Here is a 26,123-nt window from a genome sequence, read left to right on the forward strand (position 1 = left end):
CTGGGAATCTATGAGCTCCTGCTTTGATTTAGCATCGGCGGTAAAAACTGACATGATCTTCAGCCTGGCAGAGTCAACTGTGCCACCGACACAAGGTTACAGAAACCTTGGCTACAGAAACAACAGCAGGTACAGTTAGGTCCATAAATATTTGGACAGAGACAAGTTTTCTTCTCATTTCGTTCTGTACGTTACCACAACGACTTTAAATGAAACAACTCAGATGCAGTTAAACTTTCAGCTTTAATTTAGTAGATGGTCTCTTTGCACTCCCTAAACAACTCTTAGTTGTCACTAGATTTTGGCACACAATTGCAGTTTTTCAACATGGCTGCCCAATTTTCTTACAGTATGTTCAGCTTTCCCAAGACAACACTGGATCTGCACTGCCTACAGAATTCACCAGTAGGCTACCGTCAAGTCCCACCTCAGTCCAGAACGCTGAAGAGTTTTTCCAAGAAATTCAAACTGTGCACAGCTTTAAAACTACTGAGTGGTATTTGACTTTGGCAAGAGGCAGCTGGGTATTATGGAATTAATTATTTGATCCCCTGCTGAAATAATCAGTTCTTACAAATGTCATTGTAAGAAATGGAAAGCCTCCAATTTTTATGGTAGTTTCATTTTAATGGAGACACAGAACAGAAACAGAAAATCCAGAGAAGAAAATGAGATAAACGTTACAAATCAATTTGCACGCCTTTGAGGAAATAAGTATCTGACCCGAACGTTGGCTTCCACAGACTGTGTGCATGTGTGGCATACAGATTACAAACACTCAGTGAGTTACAGATCCTGATCTCGATTGGTTATGTTTATAAAGCACAGAATCCATTCCTTCTATTTCAACCTCTCCACAATCATGAGCAACACCAAACAGCTGTCAAAGGACGTCAAAGACAGGATTTTAAACCTGCACAAGGCTGGAATGAGACCATCAGTATGAAGCTTGATGAGAAGGACGACAACTACTGCTGCGAATATTCAGAAATGGTTCAACAATCATCAGAAAATTCAGCAGGGGAAAAAATATTTATTTCCCCCAATATGTAAAAGTGCCTAAACTGGTGAATGGTCAGACAGTGGCAGATATCCTGTAATAGAATATGAAAAGTTGAGCTAGAACTTGTAGATTTATAAAATTGGAAGAGAATAAACCAGATGTTCCACTGGAAACATGGGCTCTGGCAGGCGCTCTGTGCTACCATACTTCTATAAAACAGATGTAGTAAAAGACTTTTGAGGTACTTTCTCTTCTCAACATGAGTAAAAAATAAAAAACCTAAAACACCTAAACTAAAAACTGTTTCAACAACACAGAGAACAGGAGATGTGCATCGTACCCTAGAAAGAAAATGATCACACAGAAACACAGTGCGTTTCTCATTTTAGCCACTCCTGTGAAAGCTGGAATGACAGTAGTTCACCAAAGACATCACTGTTTGATAACCGTCAGCCTTCAGGGCTGCTGGTGGACTTACAGCAGAATGACACAAGCATCAGGACATTTTAGGGATGGGACTGGATCAGGTCCATAATGAATCCAGGGCCTTAGATCAGTCCCACCTCTTATTTCCCCACCACTCAGTAATCTGGCTGGTAGAGGATTGCAGAGTAATCTGGATGGAAGGAGTGATGGAGGGAGGGAGGCTGCTACAGAGGGTCAATCCGCTCTGCTGTCAGTGCTCTTTATATCAATTTCTGTGATAAATTTACTGTTAAATTGCAGTGCAGGTGGAGGCGCAAGGTTGCATGTAAAGGAGGTGATGCACACGTGTTTGGAACGGCAGAATAAAAAAATAAAAAAGTTCACAAACGACACGTTCAAGATAGAAAACCTGCAGAAACACCTGATGTGACGCAGCATGCAAAAACCAAGCCCAGAATCTGTTTATATAGATGCTCAATACTTGAAGATGTTTGGTAATGATGCAAACTGATAAATACTCACATGTATCACTTTCATAAAAAAAATGTTGATCAATGAGAAGAATTCCAAGTTTTCTGAATGTACTTTAAAAATAAAAGGCATATAATAAGTTGTATAATAAGTTGTATAATAAGTTGTATAATAAGTGGAACATCTGGTAAAAAATATAATTAACTTGTAACAAAAACTTCACTAATGTTACAAGATGTAACCGATTGATTGACAGCATTAGCGCCACAGGCTAAACATGGAAAGGTTTCCAGCATCACTAAGTTTCGCTGACTGACCGGCCAGGTCACACTCCTGTGTGGCTGCACTGAGCAGCGCTTTGCTCCATAAAGATTCGGGGCAAAATAGCTCATCATCGTTTTGAAGCTCACACATCAGAACCCGTTCAATAAAACTAATTTTCCAGACATAGTTTTAGTTTTCTCTGCAGACAATGGCGCAAAGAGGACGAATGTTGGCAATAATGGAAAGTCCTGTTGTTCTTGATTACATCACCAGTAGGCTGTTCCTGTGCTGCATCACATATAATGATGATGCAATCCTGTTGCCAAAGAGCGACTAGCTTAACGACACAATGAAGCTGTTCGGAAAACTGAGCAAGCTCCACCCACCAATTAAGATGGACAGATGTGGGTTCAAGCTGGAAAGTGATTTGTGCATTAGGGATGAAGTTAAATTCATTTTTTTGCTTTTAATTGCAATTTGGCATCTCTCCTCAAACCTGGTTAGAACGCTCTGAGACAGCTGAGGTTTAACATCCGGATGATGTGTTACTGCGTTAATAATCCTCTACAGGTACAACAGGTTACAGGTTTATTCTTAGCTAACGAGTCGATGCTATTCAGCAACTATCAGTGGGATAATAACGATGACTCGACATGATGGTGACATGTCCCCACCCACTTTGCTCCAAGGAAACAAAACTTCACTGTGACAGAATTCATCACACTATCCTTGAACATTTGGCCAGAGCAAAAACAGTGTGACACAGCAGATAAATATGGGACAGTGACATCAGTAAATTCCATCTTGTTTGCAGATATGCTGACATCAGTCAACAAGGCCGATAGGCTCTCACACTGGTATCCAACCTATACTGTGTTGCCACTTTCTGCCATAATAGGGAAAGCCTGAGGTTTATTCTTTAAATATTAAACAACTATTAGCAACATTAAGAGCAGTGTAACAGTGTAACAAGCTGGCTGTGATAAGAGTTAAAACAACAGTGACAGCAGATACAGTATCTCTGAAAACTGGATGTGTCATCGATGAGAGTGCATGTCACACAGAGTGGTCTCACAGTGACTAGAACACGTGCAACTGCAGACCACACCAAAACATTACTCATTGAGATATTCCTCTGAAAGGGTTAGATAACAAATAGTTCAATGTTGAGTCCATACAACTCCTGAATCTTTTGTGCTAGATATAACTATCCTTCCCACACACGTGCACACCTACCTACTACAGAGGAGCCAGCATAAAGGTTTTTTTCTCCAATAAGTCTGAAAACCAGTGAAGTTGTGGGCCACTGTTCCTCAAGTAAAAGCTGAACATGTTCAGAAACTGTCTGCTTGTTACACACTGCTTTCCTCACACACTGTACATAAAAGACGGACGTTGCAACCATGACATCTCCTAACGGTTTTGAACTCTGGATTATAAACCACAAACACTAGTTTTATTCCTTCACCACTTTGGTTTTTGGACCAAGACGTGACCATATCTGGTCATGAGGGTGGAGCGCCAAGTTTTCAGCTAAAGCTATGAGGAAAATTCCACCCACCATACAGATTTTTATCCACAGAGAGTGAAAGAGAGTGCTTTTTAAAAATATTGGTATGTTGAGCATTTTAATGTTAGACTCTTCGAAAACTGACTCCCTTTTGGGAGCCAGCTTCAAAAGTGGCTACTAGAAAAACTGCACTTTGGCACTTGCTGTGTTAGTTTCACTTTTGTTTTTTAGCTGTGGGAAAAATAAATATTTTACCATGACTGGATGCAAAAAAAAAAAAAAAAAAAAAAGCTGTAATCTGTGCATGAAATGAAGTGCTGTCTGCTTCTTGGGGGACAGCTCGTGTATTCTGTCCTCGAAGCTCGGAGGAAACCCACACCCATGTGCACTATAACAGCACAGTATAAGGAGGATTGTTTTGTTTTTTTATTCACGGCTCGTTCTTGCAGACTGCGAATGAATGGACAGATGCAACAGAAACAGAGATATAAAGGGAAAACTTGCGTAACAGTGTGGGAGTCTGCTGTGACAGTGCAACTTCACCATGCTGTCTCTATAGCGGTCGGGAATACTGGCACGGATGCATGTGATCTACTCACTACTGTGATAATAAGAATGCAAAGCGGACATTCAGAGGAAGAAATAAAACCTAAAAAACTCACGACAACAATACCACCCTGGCGCTAACTAGCCTAAGGCATAAGCGTGCTAATTCTGCAGACTTCTTTTCAGAAAGTAAAAGTGTCCGAGGCGCACCTGAAGGCAGCATTAACCTACACCCGTACACAGTCCCTGCTGCGATGCGCCCTGTGAGCTCACTCATCCAAAATCACCGTCAGTTCACTGCTACAAAGACTGCGGCTTTCCGCCCACCGACTCCGCGCTCAGTGCACACAGCGGGCGTTACCACACACGCCACACAAAACGGAACGTTCATTTTTCAGCGTCACTCACCGTTAGTTGTCTCCTTTTTGACAGTTTGTCTAGAGTCTCCGAGCGTCGCTGTCACCGCTACGATCCGCCCACCCGAGAGTGTACGCTGCTGGACGCGCATAAATATGCCCCGCCCCCAGCACTGCCTCGGCTCCAATCACAAAACGATACCGTGAACTGGCTCTCATTTTAACCAATCGCACGAAGACTAAAACTCTGCTTGAAGGCCTTACTGTCCAATCAAAACGTCTGAATCCCGGGAAGATCCCTTACTCACCGCGTTGGCTTTTGACAGACACCGTGTGCATTCAATAGAAAAGTTTGACTCCTTTTACGGGACGGTGCCGGTCCAATCGCCTCGGGGAACGAACTCTGGATACGGCCACGGCCCAGGAAGACGCCCTTACACCGCCCTGATCCGTGGAATGTTACCAAGCGGCTAAACAGGAATTACAGGAGCTACAGAAAATTACAGAGACCCAAGGGGAAAGTATAAACCACACGTGTCCACTAATGTTGATGGTATAAATACAAGCAGTTGATTTTGCCTGTGTTGCTTTTGGGGGTAGTGGGGACAGAAGTAACAGCTGATTTAATTTACTACAACTCATCACCTAATCTACTGGATCTGATTCACAAACTGGAGCAAGGAAGCGTGTCTTCTCTGGTGGTGAGATTGCAAAAATCCACAGAAAAATCAAAAGCAGGAAAAAAATGCTCCACTTGACATAGTGTAGGTCTATAGTGACGCCTTGTGGTGGAAAGCACAAACGTCATTTCCAGGCAGTTCTAGCCATCTGACAAAGCAACATTTATGTGTCTTACCGCCACCTGCTTGGCTGTAGAGTGGTTACAATACTCCAGGCCTGTTAGTGCATATACACACGTGCAACTATATAAATTCATCTCTTGTCAAACTTGTACTTTTCACAAAATACACCCAAAGTTTCAGTAGCTTATAGAACTACCTTTAGTCATGTATCAGTCTCACATGGCATTGTGGAGGAATTATGGTCCGCTCTTCTTTACAGTGCTGCTTCAGTTCATTGAGGTTCGTATGCATTCATTTTTATGCAGCACTCTTAAGGTCCTGCCACAGCATTTCAGTCAGGTTGAGGTCTAAACTTTGGGTCACTGCAACACCTTGATTTTGTTCTTTTTCAGCCATTCTGATGTAAATTTGGTGCTGTGGTTGGGATCGTTGCTTTCTTGCATGACCAAGCTCTGGCCAAGCTTTAGCTGTTGGACTCATTGCCACATATTTGGTCCTAGAAGACTTTAGTACACAGAGGACTCCATAGTTGACTCAATGACTGCAAGCTGCCCAGTCCTGCCTCTGCGAAACAAGCCCAAATCATCATCCCTCCATCACTGTACTTGACTCCTTGTATGAGGAGTTTGCACTGATATGCTATGGTTTTACCAAACGTGATGCTGTGCATTATGGCTAAACAGCTCCACACCGGTCTCATCTGTCCTAAGGTCATTGTTCCAGAGGTCTTGTGATTTGTTCAGATGAAGCTTTGTGAATGTATACATTTTTTAAGAGGCCTTTCTCCCGGCAACCCTTCCAAAAAAGCCATATTTGTTTTTGTAATTGTACTGTTATAAACATTAACATTTCACACATTAACTGAGACCTGTAGAGTCTGAGATAGCTCTTGGGTTTTATGCATTTTTTCTGATAATTGCACGGTTTGTCCTTTGCTGAAGTCTGTCCATCTATCTTGAATGTTTCCCACTTGTGAATAAGTTTTCTTGCTGTAGAATAATGGACTTGAAATTGTGTGGAAATGGACTTATAACTCTTCCCAGATTGCTAAGAACCAACAGTTGCTCTTAGGCAGATAATTGCTGATGCCTTTCCTGCTTGGTATTGCATTAACACACACCTGAATGCTCCAGACCTGCTGAAACATCTGCCTTTGTAAAGGTGCTCACACTTGCTGATGATCATTTAGTCAAGTGCATTTGATTATCAGCACCTGGCTGCTGTTTAGCCTTGTAATTCATCTGGGAGCCATAATCTTGTACATAATTTTACTGCGTAGAATCGTGTGAAAACTTGTTTTTTTAAGCAACCTTACACAAAAAGTAACAGGTCCGATTTAAAGGTGAATTGAAAACCTCAACATGAAGTTATCGTTGAGTAAAACTGTTTTTCTTTGCTAAAATGTTAAAATGTCACAGAAATCAGTCGAGTCACAATGATTTTGCTTTCAAAGAGGTTTATTGAAAGAAATATTTTTCAGATTTTATAAAGATCAACCATTTGATTATGCTATCACACAATCAGAACCTGGAGCGTCACCGTTTCCCCTCCAACCTTTTGCAGTCTTTGATATGAATCATTAGCGCTTTGGACAACCCAGATTTTCCAAAAAAAGTTGGGTTTATGTGTAAAATGTAGAAAGGATACATTTAGCTTTGCTGTGAGTTAAACCTGCACTCCAGTTCAGCACCTGGACTCTTACTGAAGAGCTGTGCTGTTGGAATACTTGGAGAATGTTGCAGAGTGTTTAGCATTGTCCTAACGAATGTAGACAATGACAAAGGCCTTCATTGAAATAGATATCATCAGGATGGCAGCAGGCCCTCTAGAAACATTGTAACCATGCTCTCTTTTTAAACCCAATCGTGTTACCGACTTGTTGTCTGACATATTTAGAGTGAGACATTCCACAGGTTAAAAAACAATGTCAAATTTCTCCTGTTCAGTATTTGATGTGATGTTTGTGGTTTCAATTCTGGGGTTTTTTGTGATTTTTTTTTTTTTTTTTTTTTTACATGTTACACATTTTCCCAATTTTGTAGAAAATAGGGTTGCAGGAGCGCTTCACTGGCGAGCTCAGCATTACTATTTTATGGCTAAGCAGTATTCCATAGACTGCCAGAGTATACAAGATTAAAAAGAGTTGCCATTTTTAAAGTATTGGTTTTGATGGGACATGTCATGACTCAGTACTTCTAAGCAAAATGTGTTAGAGATATGCTATTGCTAAGAGGTTTTACCACGTCACACTTAAAAAGCAAGATGTGGTCCAAAAATGTATTTCATGTAGGTGTACTTTATTTAACTCCCGCAGGCGAGACAGCCCGGAGACCAGATATGGGGAATCAAGTGCTTCAGGATATTTTGGAAACGGTCAACAGTTCTGCCCAGGACTGCCACACATGCATCACTCTGTTACAGTGGTTTGCAACCAAAGATACAAGTATACAATATAATATTGTATCATCTAAGATCACTATGTTTGCAGCTATTCAGTACCCCTCTCTTCCATGACCTGGAAGTAGTATGTATATATGTATTATATAAATAACGACTCTCCCGTTACCTGGAAGAATTCAGTGTTTCACTCTACACACAGTCTGCAAGCATACAGCAAAAATCAGCTGCTTTGCACATCAAACCTTCTCTTTGCCGGATGATTTTTCAGTGCAGCATGCAAGTAAAAATGTGCACAATATTAAAAGTCTTTAGCTTCATCACCCTCATCACCGTCATCATCGTCACATCCATTTTTACCATGGACAGCTCCTTGTTTGTTGTTTTTAAATAAGAAATTAGAGCAGTCTTTATTTGTTTTGTATATTTTCCTCTATAGTATTCTGCATTTCAAAGCATGCCAAAGAAAGTTCGGTTTCTGCATAGTGCTGGCTATACAAGTGCCAAAGAGTTTGATTCCTTTACAAGTAATAGAAGGTGGTATTTACAGGCAGAATAGATCCAGTGTTGTGTAAACGGTACCAAACCCCCCCTCCCTCCTTCAAGTGCGCAAAATATCTACAAATAGCAAGTCTGTGAGAACTCATAGAAAGTAGAAGAGAGCTGAAAAAAGCTCAGCAGTATGGAAGAGCTGTTAAGGGGAGGCATGTGTATTAAGTGTGCAGGCAGTTCTTATGTTTGTACGTGTGTGTGTGTGTGTGTGTGTCTAAATGCAAAGGGGAAGAAGCACTTGCCCCCACAAGTCAAAAACTGCCCACAAACCAAAACATTCGCCCGTCCCCTCCCTTGGTTTCTTTTTTCTTGGAAAGTGCACCCTCTATTGTTATAATATGCAGTATGCATACATAAATGTGTCCTCTAGCACTAAGGTCTACCGTTACATACAAGGTCAGAGAAGAAGAGTCCACAACAACCACATTCTAGTTTTGAGGTCATAGTTCTGAATGTAAAGACACAGTTCAGGCCACTAGGTGACTGTCATTGAACACTAACAGAAGACTCACTACAGTATGTGAGATGGCAATGGGAGCCCACTGCTGAAAAATACCACTGACTGCACTGTCAGAGAAAGAAAGAAAGAAAGAAAGAAAGAAAGAAAGAAAGAAAGTCTTTTGTAAAGAAGCCAGATTCACTGGGTATTTAGTCGAGAATAGTTCTTTGTTTCCTGGAGAGCACAGGCAGGGACTGCTGGTAGGAAAAAACCAAACAAAACTGGTGATGGCAGTGAAATAAACCAGGTAGGGTTCAGTAGTAAAAAGAGCTCAGCAGATTTGGTCAGTGTCACCTTAACAGCTTTAAACACCCGTGATGCTTTCACTCACGTTTCAACTACAGAATACTGAGAAGAAGGAAAAAAAGCTCCAGTCCATCTGAAAGAAGCTGGAATCCCTGTTTAAAATGTGCCGTCACTAAACAGCATCATCAATCATCCTAACCAACCCATCACACCCTCGGGAATCAAGTCACTTTAAAAAGATGTTTGTTTACAGTTACACTCAATCCAGCTGCGTTTCTGCACTTAACTCAAACGACGACAATCTTTTGGGAGTGAAAGAGCTGGATTAGAGATTACAATGTCACCAGAGGTGGTTTGTTTACAGCACGGGCTTGCTTTGGTTCAAACTTAAAGTGCACCTTTACGAAGCGGCTGCACACGCACAGCCGCGCGGTCCAATCACCGCACAGACACCGACAATTTCCATGGCTAACGGGTGAGAGAGATCTGATACTGAATGTGGCCTTGACTGCAGGCAGGAGTTGATTGAGAATTTTTCAGTGTACAATAATGTTAATTAAATATGGATAAATACTGAATAAATATCGATAGTGGCTGTATGAGTATTAATGTCATCAGAGTGAACAAAAGAATGACAGAACACAGAGAGCTGTTACATGCTGAAACAAAGGGAGAAATCCACAGACACATCATAATCCTACGACAATAAATAAACACCATAGACACACAGTGAAATACAATCGTGGGGGGAACTCCGCTGAAATGTAACCGCGTATCCAATTTGTTTCTTTCTGATTGGTTTGAGTTTTTTGAGACAAAGGAAAATCAGACCTGTGACATCGGCGACACATTCCTGAGTCTTTATTAAACATCTGCACTGTTTAAAAATAATAATGATAATAAAGTGCTTTAAATTCAAATGGACTTGGTTAAGCTGCTACAAGTCTTAACTCTTTAAAGGACTATTGCACTTCAACAACAAGCTTGCCCTCTTTCTCCATTACAACTTTTGATTTTGTAGTAGAGGAAAGGGTTTTTCTATGTAACTGCGTATAAGGGAAGACACGTTATGGGTGTTTGTTTTCCTTCATCTTGAGAACTTAAAAAGACTGTGCAGAAATGACCATTAATGCAGAAGAACAACCTGTTTTTCCCCAATATAAAGGAGTACCAATGCGCCTCCATCACCTTTTATGATTTTATACACATCTGTCTGCCCAGAGGTGTCTGGGTGTGCTCCAGGGTTTAGCTCATATCCCTGGACTGGTGTTGTTCCTGCGTCATCACTGTAACGTCAGTCCAGGTTTGTTGGTTTGTTAGTGAAAGTTTTTAAAATCATTAGCTAACTTAATGGGTAATGCTAACTAAATGCTCAGAGAATGCCATTGGTCAGTTGCAATGTTGATCCTGGACCAACATCGTCTTCCTTCTCTCACCCCAAACGGTCGCAGCAGATGGCCCCGCCCCTCCCTGAGCCTGGTTCTGCTGGAGGTTTCTTCCTGTTAAAAGGGAGTTTTTCCTTCCCACTGTCGCCAAAGTGCTTGCTCATAGGGGGTCATATGATTGTTGGGTTTTTCTCTGTATGTATTATTGTAGGGTCTACCTTACAATATAAAGCGCCTTGAGGTGACTGTTGTTGTGATTGGCCGCTGTATAAATAAAATTGAATTGAATGATAATGCAGGATAAACACCAACACGGGGATATCAGATCGTACAAGATCCAGACTCCACCTTTACTCTATATGACCAGTAATATCTTTTAGAGTGTATGCGTCATCTTCTATATCACATTAGAAAAGGTGTTGCTGTTGCTGTTTATTCCTTCATAGATGTTCTCTTTTTGACATACAGTTTGTAAGCTCAGTGTACGCCATTCTCCTTAGGCCATTTACAGTAATTAAAAATGAATCCTAGACTCATCCTCGTGACCCTTACAGTTCTAGTCATAAGTGCTTCTGGACATCTGGATATGAATGTTTTGGCAGTATCGGGCTTTCAGTCATTTCTGTGACGTGTTCTTTTTCTGGGATGAAATGACTGCACAACAAACATTGTGAAGAGCAGGAAATTTACATTTTATAGACAGACTGACTAACACAGTAGTAACAGAGTCCAAGAAGCTTGGTGCAGATCTGAGAAAGAGTCAGAAAAGTCTCTTGGGGTCACTTCTAAAGAACTGCGTACTGCTTGAGGTCAGACTCAAACTTCTACGCTCAGCTGAGAGGAAACTGTAACGTGCTGGAACATCACTGTCACTGTCTGTAACTAAGTGAGTTTTACATTGCAGCAGAATGACAAATTGTTGTCCAAGAAGGAAGCCCTTCACCATTAAACTTGGCGAAATTTACCAGAGGCTTGCTTGGAAAAACACCAAGAACACCACCAACTGTTAAGCATGGTGGTGGTAACATCAGTTGAAATGGTACATTGAACAGCGTGAATATTATAATAAAGGAAAGAGACCATGTCTCATTTTTTCCACAACACCTCAAACCATCAGTTGGAAATGTGACCGGGTGTTTCCACAGGGTAGTAACCTAAACATAAACTAAAGCAAGTGAGATAGATAAAACAGGAACAACTTTTCCAGAGTCCTGCCCACAAACCAGTGCAAACTGTTTGGACCTTGCTTATGAATGCAACCATTTTAACTGGACTCTACTAATTCTTCATAGAAGAGTTCTCAAATATCCAACCAGATTTATTTTGTGTTTCTACGTCCTAACTGACCTCGGGACTGGAAACTCCTTTTATCCCTACACCACAATCCTCAATGACGTTCACATTACTGTTGTATGCGTCGACCTGATGCGTTAGGTTACAGCACAGGGTTAGGGATAGTCAGCGCTGTAACTCTGTAACTCTGTTCCTGTGCCAGGGAAAGAGTAGTCTAAAGAAATCTTTGAAAGCCCAGTATTGCCTTGACATTCATGTCTATGATGAGTGTCAGTAAACTTAAAACCACAACTGTACGTGTCTACCTACAGTATGGCTCATGCGAAAGAAGCACTTATAAACAAAAGGAAATCCCATTATTCAGTATTAAGTTGTCTTTCAACTGGTTACTGATAACATTTTTACTGTTGCTTTGAACTGATGAAGAGCAGCCTTTCACTGAAGTGCTGTGGACTGATATTTAAGATGGACGGCAGCAGCCACAGTTTGAAGCTACGCTTCTTCTATAACAGCACTGCATGTAAAGTTAAATGGAACCGGAGCAGAAACACCTTTTGATGTACCTGAACAGAGTCGATCCTGAATCAAATGACTGTCAAAGAGTACATTTCTAATGAACTAGAACAAAACTGGTTTGTTTCTAAATGTATTGCATGCTGTACTTCTAAACTTATCACATAGATAAAGCAGTGGTGTGATGAAGTAATTACAGCCTTTTCATACCTTTGCAAGAATCTGCGTTAAAAGTTTGTGACAAGGATCAGATGTTGGGACCCCAAAATAGGAGGTAATTGAAATAATGCTGTAACATAACTGTGTCAGGTGCAGTTTCTCCTTCCTGTGTTCTCTGCAGCTGTAGTAAAAAATCGTGGTGATGTCAACATTGTAAAGGGTTTGTGCTATCAATTCAAACACTAAACTGTCGTTTGCCTGTTTAATGAAGGTGTTCACATCTTCTTTTTTTCTTTCTAGACAAAAACTTGTCTTTGAAATTAAAAACCAATGACCCTTGACAGTGCATGGATGCAAACGTACTAAACACCAGGCTCTGCAGACAGAAAGACAAAAACAAGGACGAACGCACACATAAAAAGCTTTGGACCTGAACTTATCACACACGTAGTAAGATTAAATCACACTCGCTCCTGTCTTCTTGCCAGTGTTTGCATATTATACTGTACATAGAATAATGGCGCATTCGGCTGGTCGTTGTAAACTGGCAAACTTGTGTAATTACGGATCACATGACAAACGCTTATGTACATAGTAGAAGCATTCTGGGTGCATGCTCAGGAGAAAAAGAAAGTAAGGACCAATGAAATCTGAGGTAGCAAATTCAACCTATGATAAACTAGAATCACTCGACACGTTTTCCCTTTATGCATGAGCTTTGATGTGACGTTACACATCCAAGCGTTCCAGTATCCAGTCACTGCTGACTTCATCGTGTCAAAGATGATCCAACACAACTTTGCTGTAAGGTCACAACTCATAGCTCATGAAATTAGTAAGCTGGGTTTTTTGTGGTTTTTTTATTTGTAATTTTTTGGTGCACTGTTCTTGTGGAAAACTTGTAAGTTTGCCAGTTTACCTGTTTGTGACGCTGCCTAAGCGTGCCAAATGTTCTTCACTCCCTAGCAAATCTGTACAATGTTTATGACAGGGCAGCTGATATGTTCATCAAGAAAATTCATGGCTTTTAACCCTCCAGTTCCCACCCCTGAGGTGCAAACCAGCCAATCCAGTGTGCTCTTGGGAAGTGTGGAACATCAGCTCCACCTCTTGGGTGTAGGTCTTCAGGGGGAAGGAACCAATGACAGGACGAGACAGCAGGACTCCTGTTAGGCCAGCTAACACTACAATTTACCAGTTTGAGAGTTTATCGGAAGCGCCATGGACATATAGAATAGAATAATCATAATATCAATAGGATTTTCAGTGCAAGACGTAAATGGCTACTTGTTTCGTCATTCTGTTCAATGTTGTCTTCGATGGTACTTGTCAGTCATCCAACACTGGATACAGCAGTAAAGGGATTCTTCTACAAGTTAGCAGTCATTTATATGTAAGTCTGAAAAGAGCGACATCCTAAGAAGGACAACTGAGAGGTCCAGACCAGGCTATGTTCACTCAGTGTGTGGTTTTGGTTAAAGGTTGTACAATTGTGGGGCTCAGAAAGCTCCAAATGTTTCCCGAGGAGAGGGTGGGACTTCAGAAAGAGATAATGAAAGGCCTCGACCCCCTGCCTGGCTTCACGTTCTCTGAGCACTGAGTCCTTATTGAGAGGTTGACAGTGAAGATACAGTAGCTGGGTGCCCTAAAGGGTTTAAGTGGCAGGTACAGTAGGTGTCTCCTGAAATCCAAAGTGCCACATGGAGCGGTGGAACCAGGAGGAACTTAAAGAGTTGCTGAACATAGCAGTCTCATTTTCTCTGTGTCCCTGCCTTGAGCCCACTCTCCTTCCCCTCAGCCCCGCGTCTTCTTTAGCTCCCCCCTGGGTCGGAGCTGTGTCTCTGTGGTGTCCGTGAGTCCAGGGGTGTCTGTGGTTCTTGGAGCGATAGCCTCCGTGGGGTTTCAGGATCCAGCGGTGAGACTCCTGTTGCAGCAGCTGTCCCAGCACCTATGCATACCCCTGAACCAAAATCTAACCCTGCTCCTAAGCTAGAAACTGCACCCTCCCCACTCCCTAACTCTAAACCTAAACCTGAACCTGAACCTACCACTGCCACTGAAACGACTCCAGCTCCACCACCTAGTCCGAGATGCGGGCCTCGTCTGTCCAGTCCAGAAGGGGCAAGCTGGCTCTGGCTGGTGTTGATCAGAGGCGTGTCTTGGGGCTGCAGCGAGTCAATAGGTTTAGCTGGGAACTCCTCAAAGTCCTGGGAATGCAGGATCTGTAGGGAAAGAAGCTGAGAGGTCAGTGGGATTGCATGCAATTTATAGTGCTTTGCAAGAACAGAAAAAATGAGTCAAGACTTCCTACCTGTGTGTGTTGCAAAAAATCCAAACGTGTGTTTTTGGCTATGTTGATATGTCAATATATGTGTAAAATGTTTTGTGATTGACATGATTGTGGTCAGATCTGCAGAGATAGGTTTAGGGTTTGGTGTGTGGGGTTACAAAACGTTACAAAACTATGACATCACAACAATGTGATTGGTCACTTGCAGTGTTGAACCTGGACCACCATTAATTATGATGATCCAGGAACAATATCAACACGGGGGTATCAGATCGTTTGGCTAAAGAGGCCGTCTGGAACGGGAATGCTCTCTCCATCCTCATACGTGATCACGCGCCCTGATGCTCCACTTCAAGGTTGTGTCGTCATATCGAAGTTTAAATTCTGGACAGACTGTATTTTGGTAGCATCATCACATCACTGTTGAATCTTGAGCTTAATATTTGTGGGATTTAATGTATCTACTAAGAGACATGCTTAAACGTCAAACATGTTACTGACAGATCAGCAGGGTGAGATGTGCCAGTACGTTTTTCACCTGTGACAGAGAGGCCAGTGTGTCTGTCTCAAGAGGTGTACCAGGAGGAACCACTCCATCTCCCGGACCGGGTCCTGGACCGGGACCTGGGTAGGGTGAGGCCTGAAAAGAAAACAGCATCTTGTTAGTGAGCGTGAAGTGTAACCCACTATGACAGTGAGGTCCCATATGCTGTGTGCGTTAGTACCTGAGGTGGTGATGAAACAGCGCTGTAGGCTGGAGGTACCAGCGCCATCTGCCTCTGCAGCAGCTGCATGATCACGCCGATGTCCGTTGACATGCGACTCTCTAACCTTCACAGTGTGTAAGAGATGATCTGCTGTTAAGAGTCTATTATTATTATTATTTTAAATTTGATCCATAATTAATGTCAGTTTCAAAAAGAAAGGAAGTTAGCAGTAAAAATAAATGGTTGATGAGGAAGTTTAAAAAACAAAACAGACCAGACTGCTGATTGCATCTGTACCTACGCAAGAGTCGTATCCGATGCACTTTTTGAAACTTTGTTTTGCTAACGGTGCATTTCTCCTACCATCCTGCAGTTAGTCTGTTAAAAGTAAAGCAATTCTTTTTCCCCACAGGAGTTTTCTTTTATCTTTCCAGCAAACAAGCATCTTGGGGCACAGTCACACTGCAGATGTAGATAAATGTGTGCGGGACGCGTGCAGAAGTTTGTATCTCATCTTCTTTGTCCTATCTCAGGATAATTAGGAGCCAGTCTGCTGCTATTTTAAACTTGGCAAAACTTTTGAGGTCTAACAGAGGTTTTCACATATAAGCAGAGTCCCCCCCACAATGACACGCTCTATCCAGCAGAGGCATTCATCACTCTAACGTTAAGCTGGAGATATAGCCTCTCTCAGCAGCTACAGCTCAGCACAGAGGAGTACAAGCGTTTGATCTCAACTGGACCTGCAATGTTTCCCCTGCTGCAGCAGAGAGAGGAGAAGCTCTCTGTAGAGGCATTAAAAAAGAAAAAAAGCCTCAGGCCAACCCTGCTAGTTGTACCTGTTGAGCTGTTTCTGCAGCAGGTCCAGGCGTGTGTCCAGCTGGTTGCGTTGCTGTCGGCTCAAGCTGTGCAGTGGCGTGTTGAGGGGCGGAGGGGAGGCAAGGCTGCAGCTGGGAACCTCCTGGTACTGACCACTCCCCCGGCTCTCTCCCCAGAAACTAAAGATGTTGGACACACCTGAGAATGCCCCTATATGAGGGTGGAGAGGGGAGGAGTGGGTGTGTATGTGAGTGTGCAAAGCAGTGGGAAAGGATGAGTGTATCTTCTGTCGTACCATACCTGACAGGGCATTGCAGGTGTTCCCAGGCTTGGGGTCTCCATCACCCTCGGTGTTCTCGGTAAAGGGCGGGACTTGCTTGTGTGGATTCTCTTGCATTGCAGAGGGAGGGGCGAGACCAGTCACTACTGACCCCTCCCCCTATAAGAGGAGCAGGACCAGAACATCCACATCAGTTTTACAGTGCCATCCTGTATAATAGTCACAGTGGTAGTGTGGAGTCGTACCTCATCACCACTGGAATGTGAGGACACTGAGCTTCGATGTGCCCCCCACGGTCTCTTAGACGCCTCCTCCTGTTTTTGATTGTGGGCCGTCTCTCGCTGTCTTCGTCTCACAGATTTATGGGACTTTTTTATTTCTCCAGCATCTGCATCATCTGGACAGATGCATAGATGGATAGATCAAAAAGGAGAAGATGGTCAGTGTAGCTGGATCAGAAGTAAGAAGATTAATATAGTATTTCTTTGACCTTTCAAGCAGATAAAATAATCTAATCTAATCTATTAAGTGCCAATTCACAACAGCAGTCACCTCAAGGCACTTTTTGTATTATAAGGTAAAGATTCTACATAGTAGAGAGAAAACCCAACAATCAGACTATGCTGTATGGGCAGCACTTGGCAACAGTGGGAAGGAAAAACTCCCTTTTAACAGGAAGAAACCTCCGGCAGAACCAGGCTCAGGGACAGCCACGATCTATGTGGGGTGGGATGTGTGAAAAGACAAGAGAGACAGAAAGAAACAGATACTGTGGGAGAGAGAAGACAAACGTTAATGATGTGTACCACCAGGGGAAACAGTGGCCATCATGGGAAGCCCCCCAGCAGCTGCACCTATAACAGAATAAGTACGGGATGGTTCTGGGTCAGGGCCTAATTTCAAATCTCCTGAAACCAAACTGGGAGCTGATTCCAGAGGAGTGGGACAGTTGAAGCCTCCCATTCTACTTTTAGAAACTCTAGGAACAATCTGAGATTGCAGTCTGTCTGAGAGCTCTGTTATTATAATGTGGTACACTATGGGCTCTTTAATGTATGGTTATTCAAAATTTCTATGTGAGAAGAAGGATTTTAACAGGGAGCCAATGAAAAGGAGCCAGTATGGGAAGAATACGGCCTCTTTGGTCCTGTCGCTGCAGCTTTTGAGCTTTTAGAACAGCCTGATAATAAGGAATGGTCCAGCACTGAAGTAATAACTAGCTTTTCAATGTCACTTTGAGACAGCATGTTTCTAATTTTAGAGCTATTGCGCACATAGAAGAAAGCAGTCCTGTGTGTTAAAGGACATATCCTGGTTAAAAATAACTCCAAGATTTCTGGTTGTGTTACTGGAGTCACGGTAATGTCCACAAGAGGATTTTTAGAGTCAGCTACAATCATTTCAGCTTCGTCTGAATTTAGAAGGAGAAAATGACCTGTCACCCAGGCACTAATACATTTACAACATGCCTGTGTGTGTAACCAAACAAACAGGAAAACTGGCTTCTAATAATAATAATGCCCAAGGGACGCATGTACAGAATAATACACAGAGTAAACATTCAGCAGCATAAGTGAGTGTTCTGATGTAACGGTAAAACACTGATGAGACCCCGGGAAGGCGGGTTACCTTTTTCTGTGCGCCTTCTGAATGATAGTTTACGTCTCCTTAATTTGTTGAACCCCCCAGAGTTGGAGTCGTCACTGCTGGGAGAACCTGGGATCATGTTAGTCTGAAATATAAAACAGCGTTCATCATTTAACTTTTGAGGAGAAGTGTGGGATGTGATTTGTGAAAATAGGGAAAATAAGTCATCTTGGATTCTTTGCAATATCGGTAATGGATGGAAGAAAGACACCGTCATACCCGCAGCCAGAAACACCACCACACCGTATCTTATTAGCTCAGAGTCTTAAAAAAATGCTGTGTTATTAATAGACTTATTTCCTGAGTTGCATCAATATGCAACTGCAGAGCAGTGTGTGTGTACGTGTGTGTTCAGTACTCTATTTCCTTTCTCAGCAGGCACCGAGGGCGTGCCAATGCTGCGGCTTTCACAGTAACAAAAGGAGAAACATGGCTGCAAATTCAAAGCAGCTTGTCGACAAAGCAAAGACACACCGTACAGAATTATTTCACTCACAATCAGGACAAGCCCAGGGATGTAGAGGCTGTTTTTAACCAGGCTTAGAGAGTGAAAACTCTGCCTGTGTACGAGCAACAGTGAAACAAACAGCACTGTCTACATTGTGACTTGCAAGCAGCTAAAAATCAGGTAGCTGCACCAGCTATTAGCGACAGCAGCTACCCATCCCCTCCTTAACCACGTATCCTATTCAGTATCATCCAGAAGTCATAGTGTTCACACCTGGAACAGGACACCAGTCATACTCCTGCAGTACCTATACCTATGCTCAACCCTCTGGAATCCACTGAAAATCACATGATTTATTTGTTATGTGGATTTTATTGACAGTTTGATGCGTATAAATCTTACACCAGAAACAGACTGAGACCAACAAAATAACCATGCTTCTGTTGTCTGCTGTGGACAGTAAAGACAGAAAAATAAATGGTTCTTCCTGTGAATGAAGCTCAAAGTTCTGCACATCTTGTTGGATTTTCTAATTTTTTTGTTTTACAAAATAATAATAATAAAAAAAGTAGGGCTTTTGTTAGGTATTGTATTGATATTTATGTATTTCGGTTATGAACCCGTGCCACTCTTTTATGAGATTTTATTGACATCTGCTCTGGGATGAGTTTGAAACTCACGTCTCTGAGGTTGAAAGTGATTTCCAGGTTGTTCCAGAAGTGATCTGCAAACTCAGGATACATGTCCAGCACCTCCAGAACATCTTCTCTCAAAATCTTATGAAGGTCGCAGTATGTTAGAGCCCTCACATCAGCATTGGATTTACCGGGTCGGTGATACAGGTTAATGGGCTCGCCAAAGATGTCGTTCTTCCCTGGGAAGGGAAAAAAGATTAGAAAAGCACTTATTTGATTATTTGATCTTATACAAGCAGTCAACAAAGCAATATTGTGATACATCAGGTAGAGCTGCAAGAACAGAACTTAAATATCAGCTGTATAAATCATATTTTAAATGTTTGTCTCAGTGACTATAGCAAATAAAGTTTGTTGTTTCCAAAGCAGACTTTGGAAACATCTGTTATAATTTTGTTTCAGTTTTTCTTTCCAGTAACTTCAGACTGTATTTACAAATGAGTACTTGAAGTTAACTGATTATTTTTGTTGGTTAAGAAATAAAAATGAGCAAATGTGTGATGCATGCCTACACACTCCACGTCTACATGTATGCTACTCAAAAAATCGATCAGTGTCTTGTTCTACATCTTGTGTCATGTATGTGGAGCAGGCTCAACAATGTGAATGACACCAGTGCTGCTGTTACCAGTAGATGGCAGAACCAGCTCATGGTTATGTGACTGTGTGTTAGGCAAGCTTCACGAAACAGATGAAAAACTCCTGTGCAGTATTTACTGTGTTGTCTAGCACAGTAAATACTGCAGTTTTTATAGATTAAAGGGTGAAAACAGAAGTTTTCTCTTAAAAACATTTGTTTTATGTGCTATTTCAGTCGCCTGTGACCTCACAGTTACCAAGGAGACACATCTCTAGCCATTTTTTAAGTTCACCTGCTCGTTAAAGTAAACATCTAATCTGACAGTCACATGGTAGCAGTGACATGATCAACACGACTTGCTGAGGTGTCAACCGAGCATCAGAATGTGACTTTGAACATGGTCGTTGGTCCGAGCAGTTCTACTGCCATTTCTCCCCACCCCATTTCCAGGGTTTACAGAGAATGGGCCAACAAAGAGAAAATTTCTGGTGAGTGGATGTCGTCTGGGTGAGTCAGAGGAGCATCTCTGAATGCACAACATGAAGCAGAAGAGGGCAGAAGGGCTACAGCAGCAGAAGACCACACCGGGTGTCGCTCCGGTCGACTAAGAAGAGCAAACTGAAGCCACACTTTACACATGCTCCCCAAAATTGGACAATCGAAGGTTGGAAAAATGAAGCCTGGTCTGATGAGTCTTGATTTCTGCTGCGACAGGGTCACCATTTGGCATGAACAACACGAAAACATGGATCTGTCCTGCCTTATATCAATGGTTCAGGCTGCTGCTGGTCATGCAGTAGTGTTGGCTTAATTTAATATTGATGGTGACCATGGTGATCCGCTGTAACCAAAGTGTAGCCATCTACTGATGGCTGTTTCCAGCAGGATAATGTGTCACGTCTCAAAGATGAGTTGACTGTGCTGTAAATGACCTGCACAGTCTCCACATCTCAATCCAACAGAGCACCTTTGGGATCTGCTGGAATGGAAGATTCCCCTCCAGCTGACAGTGTAGCAACTGTGTGACGCTGTCAAGTTAATATGGAAGAAAATCTCTAACCCAGTGGTTCCCAAACTTTTTTTGCCAGGCCCCCCTTTGTTTTACAAGAAAAATGTTCGCGCCCCCCCATCATCTAAACACCCCCCCACCGCACAAACACATCCTCCAAACACACACACCCATATTTTGCTCCATTGCGGTTTATTTCACACCTCAAACATTTAGTAAACAATTAAGCAAATACAAGTAAACAGCAATAAATTACAGGTAGTAATAAAATATACTACTAACTCTTTTACGCTGCGTCCACACCTACACGGGTATTTTTGAAAACTCAGCTGTTTCTATGCGTTTGGGCTTTTCGTCAACACGTAAACGGCGTTGCGATTCACCGCGGAGATTATTTAAAACTCCTTTTTGCGTTTACGTGTGGACGAGGATTACAGAGTTCGTCACGCAACGTCAAAGGTATGTGCCTCTTTTCACGTCACGCTGTGCGCCACGTTATTGTTTACATGAGATGAATTGCAGATAGAGACAAAATACTGTTAATCTGACTATCTTCAGGTTTTACACACTTACATACACACGCAGTTACTGTCCCTGCATTTAGAAAGGCAGAGGCGTCACGGTGTGATTATTTTACGTGTAGTTATTTTTTCCTGTGTAATAATATTCAACATTGCTGTCAATACATTTAAAAAAAATGTCTCTCTGTGCAAAATGGGTTCAAAAACATAAACAGCTGTGGGATACTGTTTGTCCGTGATTTGAACAGCCCAGCGCTGCTCCCGACGCAGGGAAACTAATTCTGCAGGGGAGACCTACCTTGGCACTTGTGCAGGTGAAGCCAAAGGGAAGATATGCTTCACCATATTTTCTAGTCTTTGGCTTGTAAGGAAGTTGGTTTGGAACCTTATCTGGTGATGCTTCATCTCCTGCTTTGCGTTTGTGTGGGAGCCCCGTCAAAAACCTGTCCACAGTGTCCAAGCGCTCTTTTTTTTTTTTTTCTTTTCATACCGCCCCCCGCAATGGCTCTGCGCCCCCCAAGGGGGCGGGCCCCACACTTTGGGAACCTCTGCTCTAAACGATGTTTCTAGTGCCTTGTTTAAGCTACGCCTCAAAACATTAAGTCAGTTTTTCACGCAAAACGGGTACAAACCAGTACGAGGAAGGTGCACCTATAAAGTTTCCTGTGAAAAACAGTCATAAAGGTCTCAACAATATTCCATGTATCCATGTTTCCTAATCACGTATACAATTAGGCTTGCATCACTTGCAAATGTGAAACATTGCTTGAAATGTTGTTACTTTTTTGAGTGTGATCCGGGTAGTTTATGGTAATATCAAAACACTGTCCTATCTCTGTTGTCACGTTGCCTCTCTCTACAAATGTAAGTGAAAGCATGAATATCCTCATTAATTTACCCAAGATGGCTACCACCACGTCTCCTCTCAGTATCTCTATGGATCCCCTGGATATGAAGTAGAGGGCAGTCAGGACATCGCCAGCGTGGACCAGCGTATCACCCGGGGGTGCGTGGGTGGTCTTGAACTTCATGGCCAGCGCTCTGAGGCAGCCCTTCGTGGATCCTTTAAAAGCCTTACAGTTCTGCAGCAACGTCCGGTTAAGATGGAGGCAGATATCAGCCTGGAGACACTCAGGGAAACCTTTCAGCACCTGGGGAGAAGAAGCAGGGAGACACGAGGAAAATAAAGAGGTGAATGAAAGTAGGCGATAAAAAAGGTGAAAGATGCAAAATAAAGACCGAAAGGAAGGTAAAGTAGGAGGAGAGAGAAAGGAGAAGGCAAGATAAGAAGAGGGAAGAGGTGGGAGAAAGGAAGGACGAGCACGAGGTTATGACAGACGCTATTAGCAGCGACTGAATGATATGTCAAGTTCAGAACATAAAGCAAATGTCACATAAATGTCACAGATTATGGAATCGTTTAAAGGAATAATAAAAAGAGGAGCCTTTACTGTCTTTATCACCTTCATCCCTACTGCGAAACACTCACGGGACATTAGCCTTTCACTGTTATTACACCACTCCACAAATGAACACGACAAAACTAAACTATCTATACATTTATCAGATATTGGTTTTAAGCCTCAGAGACATCACACCTTGAATTTAATCCCTGACAATTTTAACCTCTGCGTATAAGACGAGCGTGAGCAGCACTGATTGAGGCCTCGGCAATGAATTTCTTTCTTCTTCTTTTTGAACTACAGTGCAAATGATTTCAAACTATATTTCAGCGGGCATATCGGAACAGAGTCAGCAGGCCCACAGAGTGTAATTAATATGAAGGATTGGTGAAATTTTAATGAGTTCACTGCGAGCGTGGAAGGCTGTTTTCGAGCAGCAGACTCTGGGCTTCTCCTGTAGCTCCCTGGCTGACTTCACAGAACAGAACTGCACCTAGAACACCCACACTGCTGTTCTCCCTCACCATTTCTCTCACTTTCATCCATTTCAAGCTCCGCTCTTCATTTCAGCCTTCGCTGGGCTCCCTCTTTATCTCCCGCTGCCCATTTCTCCCCATCCTCAGCTCACTCTCTTTTTATTTCCCAATAAAGGTATGTTAAGCAGCCCTGTTTGTAACCTCTTTCTATCTTTTACCACACGCAAACCCTCTTAAATGTTTCAAGGCTCTGTTTGTTGTTGCGTTATAGTTTTGTGGCCTCTTTTTTGCTGAAAACAACTCCCCATATAGGAAAAATGTGTTTTGGATATTCAAAGTTACAGAGTACAAAGGCCTCTGTCCTCAAAGACCCCCAATACCTTATCCATGCACACTAGAGAATATAAACACAAAGGCGGATTACATCATCTGCATCAGCAGTGGAGGTACGTTTCCACTTGCTCTCTGAGGCTGCCTTCAATAAGCATTAAGCTCCTGAGAATAGGCAGGGCAGAGAGTAGCAGCCTGGAGCCTAAACTCAGTGTTTCAGTGTGCGGAGAGAGAAAATCAACCTGAAACTGTTACAGCATCAGGAACACAATAGAAATGATACCTCCAGTGGGTGGTGCTCTGTGCTGTTCTCAGTCCATCACCTGGGTGTATATGGCTCCTACTGAAACATGAAATGGATGACATCTGTGATCATTTTTATGATTACTAATAAAAATAATTAGCAGTTGTGATCTGTTTAAGACTTTAGTGTATACCCAGGTAGCTGTTACAAAGACTGACAGTTCCATCAGGCTCAGCTGCAGTTTTTATTTAGTGCTAATTAACAAATGTTAGCCTGCAGACTTGCTAAATTAGGATATGTTAGCATTTAGCACAAAGCACCGCTGCACTGGTGTATATGACCACAGAGCAATGGTGTGATCTTTGAGAACACTCCCTTCTCCGCACTGATGACCTCTATTCTGTCTGCCTTATCAAACATGTGATTAATAAACTGCTTCCTTTGGCAACTACAGCCAGTTACCAGTGATGCAAGCCATGAGAGCAAATAGGAAACTACATGTGCGACTGAATGCTCAGCCAGCTTCCTCGCAACTAGAAAAAAAAATCAGCAATTGCATTGATTCTTTTTTCACATTTGCCAACCAGAGGCAACCACTTGGATGTCCAGTGGTTGAGCATGCAGCACTCTCAAGGTGACCACGTTAGATAACAGTGCAATTACGCAGGTTTAAGGCAACCTGGGCATCCAAACAACTGCGATCCAACTCGACTGCAATCACTCAGATTGGTGAAGGTTTCCAAATAATTGCTGTACAATTTGTAAATGCAAAGAGATTGGCAACATGTTGCAATCAATCTGAGTCACTCTGCACCGATCTGTCACATTTGCAAAAGGGCACTTGATTCAACTGGCTGCCAACTGGCTCATGCTATAGTCCTATATAAAAGCAAGGTTGCTAAGCATCTGTGTTATTTTGCGTCTAACAGCAACTACATCACTGTTTGTGGATCACTTTTACCTGAGGTCATTTCAATTCAATTCAATGTTATTTACACAGCGCCAAATCACAACAACAGCCGTCTCAAGCTGCTTTATATTGTAAGGTAGACCCTACAATAATACATACGGAGAAAAAACAATCATATGACCCCCTATGAGCAAGCACTTTGGCGACAGTGGGAAGGAAAAACTCCCTTTTAACAGGAAGAAACCTCCGGCAGAACCAAGCTCAGGGAGGGGCGGGGCCATCTGCTGCGACCGGTTGGAGTGAAAGAAGGAAGACAGGATAAAGACATGCTGTGGAAGAGAGCCAGAGATTCAGATTTGTTTGACCACTTAACCATGACAGACTCCTTACAAATTCTCCTTTACATAAACAAGTATAAACTAAGAGGCCATTTAACACTATTTGGCTGCAACTTGGGAGATGAGGCATGGCTGAGCTGGAGGAGTGACAGACAGTTGTGTTTATTCAAAAATGAGTGGGCTACCTCTCATGACAGAACAGGAGAGCCACACATAAATTGTGGCTGTGGTATCTGAGAGTGTGAGTAGTGATTGAACAAGAACAAATATTTCAAAAGTTTTGCTAAAGGAAGTAGAAGCAAGCTCCACGGGCAAACACAAGCGACTGTGGCTGGCAAGTCTTTTCCAGTTTTGGTGACCATGCAGTAGGTGAGCATTAACAGAGAGTGACTGAAGAAGGAAAGATCTTTTCACAGTAACTAAAAATTACTGTTCTTTCCTCCTTCATTCAGTTGGAAGGGCTCACTTTATTATAGAATCTGATCTAAATGTTAAATAGCCCCTCCCACCCTGTGGATGTTAAATAGCCCCTCCCACCCTGTGGATGGAGGGATGGATTTGAAATAGCAGCCAACAAAAAAGACTGCTTCATAGGCCTCATATCTTTTTTGGAACTTTTTTAATTAGTACTGTAAAAAATCGTGTCCCATCAGAGCATGTGTTATTAATGAACATATTCTTGCTGTGTCAGCTGTGCCTACAGTAGGAACACAGGATACTAAAGCAGTATATCTGCCTTCATGAATATCTTTGTATTTATTCTTTATCATTTATTTATACCCTCTTGCCACAGAGGGCGAGGGGGTAATAATGTGGGGACGATTCTCTCTCAGTCACATAAAAAATGTATTTTGATGCAAATAATTCTCATAATGTAAGCAGCAAACTAAAAGAAGCCAAACTGAAAATATGAGAGGTGCTCAGTGATTTAGTCATTTGCCATTTTCTGATTTCTTAGATTTTTCTTCCTGTATATTTGTCACACTTGAATGAATAGAACAAG

The 26,123-nt window shown here is 42.3% G+C and overlaps 2 protein-coding genes across 7 annotated transcripts in view; both read right to left on the reverse strand.

Moving 5' to 3' along the window:
• LOC116331879 (microtubule-associated protein 4) overlaps nt 1-4,731 on the reverse strand; it is a 112,521-nt gene extending 107,790 nt beyond the window's left edge. For all 6 annotated transcript variants that reach the window (XM_039617761.1, XM_039617758.1, XM_039617759.1 and 3 more), the window contains exon 1: nt 4,629-4,731. In XM_039617761.1, coding sequence (XP_039473695.1) covers nt 4,629-4,728 — 100 coding nt within the window. In that variant the 5' untranslated portion in view covers nt 4,729-4,731. The remainder of the gene's footprint in view (nt 1-4,628) is intronic.
• A 5,895-nt stretch (nt 4,732-10,626) lies between these two features.
• kcnh2b (potassium voltage-gated channel, subfamily H (eag-related), member 2b) overlaps nt 10,627-26,123 on the reverse strand; it is a 231,509-nt gene continuing 216,012 nt past the window's right edge. The window contains exons 15-23 of the mRNA XM_039617403.1: nt 22,318-22,570; nt 19,295-19,488; nt 18,149-18,251; nt 16,765-16,916; nt 16,540-16,678; nt 16,260-16,449; nt 15,439-15,544; nt 15,252-15,353; nt 10,627-14,645 (exon numbers count right to left, since the gene is read on the reverse strand). Coding sequence (XP_039473337.1) covers nt 14,235-14,645; nt 15,252-15,353; nt 15,439-15,544; nt 16,260-16,449; nt 16,540-16,678; nt 16,765-16,916; nt 18,149-18,251; nt 19,295-19,488; nt 22,318-22,570 — 1,650 coding nt within the window. The 3' untranslated portion in view covers nt 10,627-14,234. The remainder of the gene's footprint in view (nt 14,646-15,251; nt 15,354-15,438; nt 15,545-16,259; nt 16,450-16,539; nt 16,679-16,764; nt 16,917-18,148; nt 18,252-19,294; nt 19,489-22,317; nt 22,571-26,123) is intronic.

Source organism: Oreochromis aureus, linkage group 9, assembly GCF_013358895.1.
Source record: "Oreochromis aureus strain Israel breed Guangdong linkage group 9, ZZ_aureus, whole genome shotgun sequence".
NCBI classification, from domain to species: Eukaryota; Metazoa; Chordata; class Actinopteri; order Cichliformes; family Cichlidae; genus Oreochromis; species Oreochromis aureus.